General features: G+C 48.5%; 1 protein-coding gene across 2 annotated transcripts in view; it reads right to left on the bottom strand.

Annotated features, from left to right (window-relative positions):
* The window catches only part of LOC113577571 (E3 ubiquitin-protein ligase RNF43), a 65,419-nt gene that overhangs the window by 26,192 nt on the left and 26,727 nt on the right, over nt 1-12,500 (bottom strand). The window contains exons 1-2 of one of the 2 annotated variants that reach the window (XM_035527278.1): nt 266-354; nt 1-106 (exon numbers count right to left, since the gene is read on the bottom strand). The exon at nt 1-106 is cut by the window's left edge and continues 17 nt beyond it. In XM_035527278.1, coding sequence (XP_035383171.1) covers nt 1-106; nt 266-268 — 109 coding nt within the window. In that variant the 5' untranslated portion in view covers nt 269-354. Of the gene's footprint in view, nt 107-265; nt 355-12,500 lie in introns of those variants that run through there. The other variant, XM_035527277.1, reaches the window with a different exon arrangement.

The raw sequence follows: 12,500 nt of genomic DNA, 5'->3' as shown, positions 1-12,500 counted from the left end.
GGCACCGGGGCACTTTGCTCTTGGGACTCTCCAGCTTAACGATGCTGATGAAGGACGTCTCCTGGCGCTCATCCTCACTGGTGTTACACAGGGACAACGGGTGAGACTGCACAGAGACAGACAGACAGACAGACAGACAGACACAAGTTTTAGTATACAAGTACAGTAAGCATTTACCATAAGTATATATTCATCCATTGGCATCTATGCGTCGAGATCAAATCAGTTCCCAAATGACACGCAGGAACTGTGTGTAGCCCAATACCATGACTCATCAAAAACACTGCGTATCCGTCACAGCTTATCCGTCACCCCGCAACAGGGCAGTAGTCTAGTCTAGTAGAGTTACACTTCAAGAGATTTCAGATCCAGCGCCGCACCACAGCTGTGTTTGCATATAGGCTCGGAGGCTGACAGTTCCTCCACAGGGAACACTTTTGGCGTGACACTTGTGTGTGTGTGTGTGTGTGTGTGTGTGTGTGTGCGCGCGTGTGTGCATGCGTGCCTGCGACACAGTTCCCTTCCTTCTGATGTAGAGCGGTGATACACACTTCTTCCTGTGCCATGTGTGCTAACAGTGACATTTGACTAACGGTAATCTTATCAGAGAGGGTGGGTGGGTGGTGGGGCAGGGGATGGTTCTCCCCCCATCCGTTCCACCCATTTCCTGTATACAGAAAAAAAAAAAAAAAAGACAGGTGCTGTATCAAACGGCGTCCAGCCTCCAAATCCCGTTGCTGGCAGTGCAGGGAGCTACAGATTAATCTGAGGAGGAAGCCGTTTGTTCTTCAACGGCCTGGATTCCATGTGCCAACAGAACCTTTGCCCTTTTCAGTGGATTATGGATTATGCAAACTCCTTTAGACAGTCCAATATAGACATATCTGGTTGGGAATATCCCTCAAATTCCCTCAATGAAAGAGAGAGAGAAAGAGAGAGAGAGAGAGAGAGGAATCACAAATGAACAGTACATTTATATTATGTTTATAATATGTTCTATAGAATGGTTGAAGATGTTAGGAGGTACTTAATCTGTGAACTAAACATAGCAGCCATGTGCCACCCCATCTCAGCCAGGACACTATGGACATGCTATACCGGGGTGGCGTTTCCTTTAGGCTGATCTTAGTTCAGTTTTTTGCGTAACACCTCTAATGGAGACATCTTCACTGCCAAGGTTTGCATTGGCGAGCTACAGAAAATGGCCAAAGTGATGTGTGAACAGCCACAGAACAGTATTAAACATGACAAGGGGCTTTGCCAGAAAAGCCATATATCAAAATGGTGGAGTCGTATCAAGGGTCAGCGCGGATTCTTGGGCTTTCCGCCTCGACATAAATCACCGCGAAATCGCCTGCCTCTTCTCTGCTCCTCAGCCAAGAAAAGCTCCAGGAAGGAGGTTCTGCCGGGGCTAATTCACCCGCTACCCCGAACCCACTGCGGCCCGCCTGTGGCCGGACAGTGGGGCGCCGGCAAGGCCCCTTGACCTCACCCAGGAATCGTAAAGAGTACAAACAGCCCCCCCCCCGGGGGGTGGAGTTGACATCACCGACGCGCGAACCAGCACTGGGAGGGTGACGTCGTATGAATCGCCCTGCTGCCGCTGTCAGTCAAACTGGAGCAGGATTGGAGAGGCGGGGGGATATGGGGAGGTGGAGCTGAAACAGACAGGCGAGGAGTTGGGGGACATACCGCCACATGTCCACGCAACAAGTCCTCAAGAATGCAATAAGTCTCCAGCTAGCGACCCACACGATGCCACCTAACCCTCACACCCTTACAGAGCTGAGTGGAGCCTAGCAAACACTAGTACAGCTCGACAGACAGACTCAACGCAGGGAAGATGCTTGGAGATGTTGGGCCTTCCTCTGACGTCATCTTAACAGTGACCTTTGGAGGTCATGAGCTGTGGGCCTGTGGTTTATCCTGCATTTGAAATGGTCAGAATAAAAAAGATATTTTTTAAATCGCAAGACAGGACGTATTGCACCGCACCGTAGGAAGCTGGACACTATTCCGTCCTGCTCTGTGGATCACTGTTTAATAAATAATGGACAGCAAGATCATCTGAACATACAAGCGGTGACGCTTCAATCGGCAGAACGGTTGAAAGTCTCAGGTTTTCTCTGAAACTGGAGTATTTTCCTCTGTGAGGAAATGCCGCCTTTCGTGAACAGAGAAGAAGAAAGAGACAGAAGGAGAGATGGAGATAGAGAAAAATGGAGGTCTACCGGCATATGTAGCTTCGCCGAATGTCTAGCAAATTCTGAGCAATTATGTCTAATTCTGCCCTCAACTTCTCACGAGAACTTGCGGAAAGAGCCACTTTTCATTGGTTCTCCCAAAGGCGCTGAGGTCTCGAAGTCAGCAGAACAACTGGATACGCGTGGAGCCTGTGTGTGGAGTCCTGGGCGAAACCAGCCATTATCTCAGTCCCGTACCGACGTGAAGGCGGCCCCGCAGTCTTGAACTATTTTTTACTCCCCAGTTAAAAAGACAGTGGACCGAAAACCAAGTAGCACTTTTCAGGCCGGCGTTCACCCTCCCGAGAGACATGTCTTCATGTGGGTTTCTAAAGGCTGAGAACAGAACAGCCAGGGAGATGGGGGACTGGGAACCAAAAAAAATAATTCAGTCCCGATTTCAGCAGGGAGCTCAGACCGCAGAGAGCAACAAACAGTCGCCATCCCAGAAGTCTGGGGTGGTCAGGGCTGGCCGTCTGTCTCTGCTGGAGAGTGGACGAGATCCCCCCCACGACCCCCGCCCCGAGCCTTTGTAGTCGTGATTAAAAGCATTCTGCCGCCATTGTCTAAATCGCCATCAGCAGCCTAAAAATAGTCAGGAAAGACAAAATTTGACAGTCTCAAAAACAAACAGTGGGGCAGCGAGCAGGGAAAAGTAAATACTGGCTGTGGTGAGAAGTCAATAATCTTTTTTTTTTTTCCCTCCTCCCTGTTCGCCCTGTGGGTCTCCTTTTGTCCCGTGCCAGCAACCGGGTTAGTTCATGTGTTGCCAGTTTAGCTCTCTCTCTCTCTCTCTCTCTCTGTCTCTCTCTCTCTCTGTCTCTCTCTCTCCCCCCTGCCCAATTAGGCTTTAGATCATTTCTCGAGCCTTCAATTTACTCCCATTCAGCGATCACAGACCCAAAGGACCTTCTCGACAGCTTCTGTTCCGTAGTTCAGGAATGACGCCCCTGTGACGGACCGGGCTCCTCGGCCATCTGAAAAACGGAAACAGCATACACACGCCCGATATTCCAAACCAGCAACCTCTGGAGGAAGACGCGCATCGTGGTATCGTTGCGAAGGTGGTGTTAACATGTTAACGAGGGGAGGGACTTTGTGGGTGAGTGACAGGTGCTGTTGTGTAGTTGACGTCGGGGTGGCCCTTTATCCCCGTTTCAAAGGCTTTGCCCCCTGAGGGCTGGAGACAGCCAAGCCTAGTATGTGTCAGGAAAGAATTCCGTAACCCCCAAACCTCTTGCCCCCACCGCCTCTCCAACAGCAGCAAAATATTTGGCCAGTGAGCCGGCATGTTGTTCGGACCCGGTTTCCCGTGACAACCTGCTCTCTAGTGTGTGTCTATGAGACTTCTGTCACAGCTGGGATTTTCAATCAGCGTGTCTAATCCAAACAGCACTGCTATGCTCTGCAGCATCCTGGCAGGCTTCAAATTCACACACACACACAGACACACACACACACACACACATCCAGCGAAAGAGAGCTGGATTGTATGCGACACACACGACTGTGTGAAAAAGAGAGAGAGAATGTCCATTTGTTTGTTTATGTGTGTGTGCGCATGCATGCTCCTCTATCCTCTGCTGCCATGGGTGTGCCTGCCTGATAACACACATGCTAACGGGCACTCCCTCAATACCGAGGCTAAGGGCCCCTCCTCCACACACCGCTGTGCCTACTGACCCTGCTATGGCCGGAGGGGACTGCTAACTCCAGGGTAAAGCTGCCCCACGTGCAAGGCCTGTGCTGGCGAAGGAAAGCACAGTCAGGGCTGGAGTAGCAGCACGCACGCTCTTCGAATCCTGCAGGGAGCTGATGAAACCCACACACACATGCTGGCCACTTACGCTTGAAATAAATCTAATTTATTGCATAATATAATGCATCCTGCTTTGTTCGCTGATGCATGGTATTATTTGGTGTATGAATCTGACACCTTGAATATGATAAAATGTTGTCTTTGTTAAAATTATATCTTTTAGTGCTGGGTTTACTAGCAACACTAATAGGTGGAAGAGAATGATGGGTCTAATGGAGATGGATGAGTTCCAGTGTGGGAGAAATACACACACACACACACACACACACACACACACATTCCTAAACACTCACTAACATCCTCACTTGATGAAGTGTTAAGTCCAGTGACTAAACAATTTAATATTGGTCATTAACCCAACACTGCTACTCACACAGTACTAGAGGCGCTGGCCGTTTTGAAACGTTTGGTGATGAGGTTTTTGTAAATGTGGATATAGAGAGGCGGCATTCCTTAAAGATGCTGTAATCGACGCCACAGCTCTTCCCAACTTCTGCCAGGCCTCGCCGCCGGAGTCTGGCACCTCCCCCTTATTCCACCCCCTCCTTCGAAACCTCACTCTGAAGTGCCTCTCTCTACACCCGTGTGCATTGGGCCAGTTATCTAGCACTGGCAGGAGCCGGACGAGCCAATAAGCCCAGAGACGGCTGAAAGGGACGAAAAGACGGTTTAGAGAAGTGGTTCTGGCTTACTGCAGCTTTAATGCCAACGCGCCAGAGTTTAGCTGCAGGGAGTAGGACCGCTCTCGAGCAGGCCTGATAGGAGCACTGCCACCACAAAGTGGTGTAAGAGAGAGAGAGAGCGAGAGAGAGAGAGTGTTTGCTGAGTCGGTGGCAGAGGCGTGGAGGGGCATCTCTGTGCTGGTGCTTTCGGAGTACTGGTGGAGTCACTTTCCACTCTGCTGTCTTCTGAGACAGAGGGGTGAGAATGGGAGACAGAAGAGCGAGAAAAAAAGCAGTGAGCCGAGAAATCGATACTATAATGACTGCGGAGCAATTACGGTACTAGAGAGAGAGAGAGAGAGAGAGAGAGAGAGAGAGAAAGAAAGAGAGAGTCTGTTTGTCTAGGGAGTCAATGAGAAGGATTTTGAGGTATTGTGGCACAAAGACACATGGGGTATACCGGGCCAGAAAGAAATGAGGCCTCTGTAACATCATCCACTAGAATCACCTTCAGTAACCTCACATGGACAGGCAAAGGACACCCTTTTAACAGCCAATGGCTGAATTACTTTCTAACTGCAAGACTATCTTATTGCAATACTTCTCAATTCTACTAGGTATCTTATTATCTTTTAATTTTGTTGTCAACCCCTTCGGTTCTGTTATCATTCTTAATTAGATTAGCCAAAAAGATGGTTTCGGGTCAGCAGTACCTGTGTGTGTAAAACTGTTTACTGATCCTTGAGTCAGTTGAAGTCAAACGCTGCTGCATGTTATCCAGCAGAGGGTGCAGTGCTACTGAAGGCATACTGCCCCCACACACACACACACACACACACACACACACACACACACACAGGCACGCAACACACAAAATGACTCCAGCACTGATGAGAGGGTTAATGCAGTCTGTGAGGCCACTAATCCCTAATCATCAGATTCCGGTCAATAGTGGGAAGTCCATGCGGTGTGTCCTCGTGATGTCCACATTACTACCCTCCATGACAACGGCTCAAAACCAAGAGATAGTGAGCACGGCTGGCGCTACGGATCTCAGAGCTGCGAACAAGGTAAACAAAGTCTTCGCCTCTGCTAACAGAAGCACGCTGTCTCGCTCCAATGTTTGTATCTCTCTCTCTCTCTCTCTCTCTCTCTCTCTCTCTATCTCTCTCTCTCTCCATCTCTGGTACCATGGCCACAGTCTCTCTCTCTGGTTGGTTGTTTATCTTGGAACTGGTGTGTTCCTTTGCCAGGGACTGCTGTTTTAAGCATTGGGTTCAGGAGCACTGTGCAGAGCAGGTGTGTTTTCAGGTTTTCGAACAGCAGGAGGATGTGTGAATGCAAAATACAGCTTTAACACCGACGGCAGAAGTGATATAACAAGAAAAACACAAGAAAGAGAAGGGGATCGAAATCAAGTGATGGAGCATGAAGGGATAGAGAGGAGAGATATGGCTAAAGAGACAGAGAGACACACACAGAGAGAAAAAAGGAAAGAGCAGGAGTGTAAGAGCAGTGGAGTGAGTTGTCCAACACATGCACAGATGGAGAACTCGGGTCTGGAATGGCCTGTTTCATTACGGAGGCCTTAAAGAGAGACAGGTGTCACCTGCTGTCATGTCTCATTTGAACCTACACCCACACCCACACCCACACCCCCTGTACACGTACGTCTCCAGCCTTTGGCCACCCCAGTTTAGTTTTCTTTGCATGAATGGCATGGTGTGTGTGTTCTCTGTACCCACCGGTCACAGCTGATGGCCACCTTGTACAGATGCCCCCTCTTGACTGATACAATCTCTCTCCACTTGTCCGGTTTCCTGTTTTTAGTGTGTGTGTGTGTGTGTACGTGTGTGCGCTCTCTCTGTGTTTTTTACGGGGTCTAGCAGCCTAGGACGCACTGACAAAGAGATGATTGGGCCTTGCAGGTGTCTGTCTCTCTCAGTCTCGTTAACATACACACACACACCCCGTACAAACCTGCAATAGCGTCAGTCTGTCCTGGACACATATTGCAATTAAATTCTCACGCGTGCGCACATGCGCACGCACACACACACACACACACACTCCGAATTAGACCCAAGTCCACATTCTGTCAGAGGCCAAAATAATGAACTAGTTACTCTTTATTCAAAGCCTTTGGGGAACCCTAGCTGATGTGTTGTTTCAGCTGCAGTCTTTGGTCGAAGGGGGTCATATTAGAACAGTCTCACGACACTAGCATTAGCGATGACGCTAGCCTTGGGAAGGCTGACAGTCAGCTAGGCAGAATGGGAACGATCGGTTTTCACAGGCGGGAGATCCCACCATATTCCCAAGCCACCGGGTCCGAAACCAAACATTCCTAACATTAACGCTGGGGCCCGGGACGGCGTAGTTCGCTTCCAGACGCGAGGGCAGCATTTTATGACCGCATCTACGCGCGCCAAGCGAGGCCAGCTTTGTTTATGTTTATTTGCGTAGTTACGTTGTAACGGAGCCTCAGAGGTTAGCTGGCCAGAGGGAATCCCCAGCAGAAGAGCCAAGACCCAGTCAGGCTAAGGTACTGTTTTTGTGGCGGCCAAACAAACACTGAACGCTACAATACCCGATCTGTCTCTGCAAATGAGGGAACGCGCGCTCTTTCCCCCGTGACTCACTCGCCGTTGGACGGTCCGTTGCTAAAACGGGTAATCAAACACAAACTGGCCTTCTAGACAGAGGGAGAGATGCAGTCATTGTACACACAAAAATCTGAAAGTCCACATCAAGGGCTGCGTATTTTATTGTTGTTTCTTTTCTGAGTGTAAACATGACCGGCTCTCACAAACAGACGCCATGACAACAGACACCACATGACCTCTGAGCACCAATCAATTATCAAAAACCTAAACAACCAGCCAATTAGAACCTAAACTTCCTGCGTTGGGCGAGTATCTGTCGCAGGGTCCAAGGCACCTAGCCAGCACTACAGCACAGAGAGAGAGAGAGAGAGAGAGAGAGAGATAGATCCTCCCGGAATACCATGGAAAACTGAGAGGCAGGAATGCAGACTTCTCTCAGCAGTGTAAACATCGCCAGGCTGCAGAATCCTGCCGCTCCTCTTTGAAGTTACTGACCCGCCCCTCTCTAACTCTCTCTCTCTCTCCCTCCCTCCCTCGGTCCCTCTCTGTGTGTGTATCTATTATGTGCTTGCTCTCATTCCCACTCTTTCTTCTCCCCAATCTTTCCCCTCATCCTCTATTTCCCCTTTTCTCTCTGTTCATTTTGCAACACTGATCTTCACTGGTGATAAGAGGGGGCACTGGAGCAAGGAGCTATTGGCCAGCTGGGACGGAAAGGTTGCATAACAATAATATCTCGCGCACACACCACACACACACACACACACACACACACACAGTCTGCACCTGCACTTGTTTCCCATGTATGCTGTTATAATTTTATGTTTGGGAAGGCACTCAGGGCAGTAGTTTACTGGATCTGTCTCTCTCTGTCTTTCTGTGTTTGCTGTTAAAGTAGGAATGTCTCCTCTGTACACACAGAATTGGCAGGACCTGACACCACATTAACACGCTGCATCAAATTCCATAACATGGTGCAGGTAAATGTTGTTCAGCCCTAGAACATAAACATGGATCCCAGCGCATGTTTGTGTGTCTGTCTGCACACGTGCGTGTATGTGTTCCGCCTGTCCTCACACCAGTCAGAGGGCGTGGCTAGGGTGAGACAGAAGGGGTCATGGAGTTTGCGAGTGTCTCACCTTGCGCCTGTCTCCCTGCCTCCCTGACAGACTGTGTAATTGGTGTCTAGATTAAGGGATTCAGTCTGCTCCACCTGCTAAATGAGACCAAAATGCTCATTACACACAATTACCAAAGCCTCTGAAATCCTGGTCTCTGCACACTTTGCCCGTCTCTAGACAGGTAATCTACGCAGGCATACGCACAGGCAGCAGGCTGCCGTACAGGGTACGGGACTTCCAGGGATATCCTGTTCTGACAATGAATGCACATGCCTGTACGCACGCACGCACACACACCAGCAGTGGCACACCGGCAGATACGACCGCAGAAGGGTTGGACACACAGCACTTAGGAGAGGGCTTCCATTTTCACGGCCTGGTGCCACCTGAGCAGAACCGGGAACCCAGGCGCCAGCGGACAACCGGGAGAGAGCAGAAGGAAAAAGAAAAGAACGTAGGAAGAGAGAGGTACAGAGAGAGAGAGAGAGAGAGAGAGAGAGAGAGAGAGAGAGAGGGAGGCGGGGAGGGTGAGAGAGGGAGGGGGTGGGGGGTGGGCGAGAGAGCTTCCTTTGTTTCGCACAGGAAAGTCATTGGCACTGAACGAAAGAAACAGAAAGCCAGGGGCCGGCGGTGGCAGCTGTGGAGGGCAGAAAGGGTGCGTGCGTGCGAGCGAGCGAGCGCCTCCCGTTTCCACATCGCTCCTCTTTAAAGTGTATTTTTGACATAATTACAGAAGAGCGCAAAGCTTCTTGAGTCATCTTCGCGGCCTGTACCACACACACACACACACACAAAAGTTCCCTTCTTCCACCGCAAGAGGCCCTTCCTTCAGGCTGGAGCTCTGAGTCGTGTTTCGATAAACCTCTCACTCATGTTATTTCCCCTGGGCCCCTCCTGGTCTTCTCTGCGAGTGACTGGGCCATAGGCAACAGGAGGCGCAACAAACAGGTCCCTTACTCAGCAGAGACCCGCATCCTCCAAAAAAAATGTTTTTAATCCCCAAAAAGAAAAACAAGAAAAACTACACAAGATGTATATAAACAGCCTCCAGAGGTTTTGGCCCAATTCCTTCAGGGACAGCCTGGATTATTTTGTGGATTATACCATAGCGTGTCCTCCCCCACCACCCACACCAGCCCAATGTTCTATGGACATGCAATAAAACTCACTATAAACCTCCACTGCACCATCGCTGGGCTGTTTCTGAGCAAGACTGATGACACGTGTTTTTCGGAGATGAGATTCCTGGCGCAGGTCAGACGTAGACACTGGCTTTTTGCTTTGAGTACCATTTTATTGGCAGTTGCTGTCCAGATTGGAAATCATTCCCCCCGTCACCCGGACAACATATGGACAGAGGGGAAGAAAGAGGACGAGAGGGAGAAAAACACTACCGTTCTCCCGGTTTGTCTCTCCTGGATGTATTTTAAAACCACTACCGTTCTCCCGGTTTGTCTCTCCTGGATGTATTATAAAACCACTACCGTTCTCCCGGTTTGTCTCTCCTGGATGTATTATAAAAACCACTACCACTCTTCCACTGTCTCTCCTGGATGTATTATAAAAACCACTACTGTTCTTCCACTGTCTCTCCTGGATGATTATAAAACCACTACTGTTCTTCCAGTTTGTCTCTGCTGGATGTATTATAAAAACCCACTACCACTCTTCCTCTGTCTCTTCTGGATGATTATAAAACCACCACTGTTGTTCTACTGTTTCTCCTGGATATACTTCCTTTATGGGGCTCCTCTCCTCGTCCACTATAAAAACCTGCTATTTTTGGGGAATATACATGCTGGGCTCTCCCCAAATTTGACCTTACGTCCTCCTGAATCCCAGATGTATCTGACCCTGGGTCCAAAGGTCCTCAGAGCTACCTGAAGTCCAAACTGGTTCAAGGAATTTAGTTTGATAAGTTAGAGTAATTTGAATTAAAAAAAAGAACATCTACAGCAATGTGCCCATTACAGAAGCACCGTTGGTAAGCACTCCAAAAACAATTGGTCTTAAAAATCCTTCTGATGTACTGATGGGGAAATTCATACAGGTTATTTGATTTGATGAGCCTCAGATATTGGAAGGCTAAAAGGCCATCATATTTCCACAGATTGCTTTTGCAGACCTTTGAGGTTTGAGGTCAGAGTTCCTGGAATTGTGGGCCTGGAAACCCATCTCCCTGACACACCAAGCTGTGCTATGGTGACTGGCTTCCGCGCTAAACCACTTTGTCGTGCGGCACGGCACAAGGCATTCGGCTGCGGTGGACTCGAACACCAAAGGAACATCTGGGTGGCTGCAACGTGACACCAGCATCCGTGGAAAAGGGGTCACACGGCTCAACCCTCAAGGGTTACAAAATTCGATATGAGGCAATAACCGATGTACATTTAGTGATCAATTCTCTAGGAGCACCTAGCCAATAGAAACACCTAATTGGCTGTCATACGGTTTAAGTCTGGCTGGTACCATCTGTACTCTTAAGTAATGTGACTGTAACGTGTACATTGGATCAACATTTATTAGCCTCTTATGAGTGACCTGTGTATGACCAATGGTCAGGTGTTAGCAGGGCACCTTTAATATAGAGTTATACTGTAAATGCCTTTGTCAAAAAGGTTTATGCAAATCCTTTTTAATGCAGGACAAATTAATAATATGTACGGAACTGTATATATTAGAGTATCTCCAGATCTCGCCAGGCCTGTGTACAATACAGGTCCTTCCTGAAAGAGGCTATTGGAAAACTCGGGTCTACTGGGAACTGATCAAGTTATGATCTTAAAAGAGAGAGAGTAGATGTTATTCTGGTCATTTGTTCAATAGTGAAATCACGATGAATTGTGCAGAAAGTCCACAGGAGCCAGCCATGCTGGAACTGGCCCCAGCATGACAACAGCGGTGCTCATGACACTTGGTTGCCGTGGAGACATCGGTAGGGCGACCACATCGCATTTCTGCTAGGGGCTGAGGGAATTCAAGGTCTAATCACAGCGTCAGCACCGGGCCCCGCATGCTTTGATGTCTTTTCCTCTTCCATTTTGTGGTCGCTAAAAGATCAAAGAAGATAATGTATTGAAGGCAAGGCCCATAAGTAACAACTGTGCAGTTAAAGTTTTACTTTCATTTCAGAATGAAGGGCAAACTGGTGTGTGTGTGTGTGTGTGTGTATATGAGTGTGTGTGTGTGTGTGTATAAATGATTTGTTTCTTTCTGGCCTCCAGATTGTCATGTACTGTCATTTTTATTGTTTTGGACTGCTTGTTTTTTCAGTCTTTGCCATGGAACCGAGCTCACACACTTCTGGACAGAAGCAAACGGATAGCAGCTGCACGTGGGGACGGCGCTGAGCCATCGCTCGGAAGACTGAGGTTTTGAACCCTGGCTCTGCCATACAGCGGCTGTTGGGGCCCTTAGCTCTCTCAGGGGTGCTGTCCAATGGCTGAGCCCTGCTTCCAAAGATGCTGGGATATGTGGAATGCTGCATTGCATTGCCTTGTGCTGAGCAATAACAGTAAAGTTGAATCTTAATAACGAGTCTGGCAAAAGTAAACACGACAACCTCGTTGTCAGTGTGTCAAGGCTCTGACACGCACACGACAGGTATTCACACAATTGGATGGCTGTCAGCGGGGTCCATTTTGTTTATTTATTTCAACAGAGATAACACACTGAAACTGCTATTTAGAAAGAATACAGTTTAATTACACAGAATTAACGGCTGTCAAGATTCTCAAGATTTAGAATATTCTTTCATTGCTTTCTCGGTTGCTTATGTATTGTTCTGTCCTGACAATGTTTAATAGTTCTATGGTTTTGTTTTTTAAATAAGAAATAGTGGAAACTGAGCAGATTTACCTGATTCTTTTTAAATATAAGAACAAAAATATGTTTGGTAGATGTTTGGTACCATGCAGACCGCAAATTTACACCTTATTGCAACCAGTCAGTCAGTAACCTGACAGCAGGTAATGGAGGAGCGGAGAACTGTCTCAGAGACAAGTTAGCCTAAAACGCTGCTTGACCCTTGACCCCTCCTCAGGGGTGCT

Source organism: Electrophorus electricus, chromosome 6, assembly GCF_013358815.1.
Source record: "Electrophorus electricus isolate fEleEle1 chromosome 6, fEleEle1.pri, whole genome shotgun sequence".
In the NCBI taxonomy this organism is placed as follows: Eukaryota; Metazoa; Chordata; class Actinopteri; order Gymnotiformes; family Gymnotidae; genus Electrophorus; species Electrophorus electricus.
The sequence above is the reverse complement of the archived record's forward strand: the minus strand, read 5'-3'. Positions and strand labels throughout refer to the sequence as shown.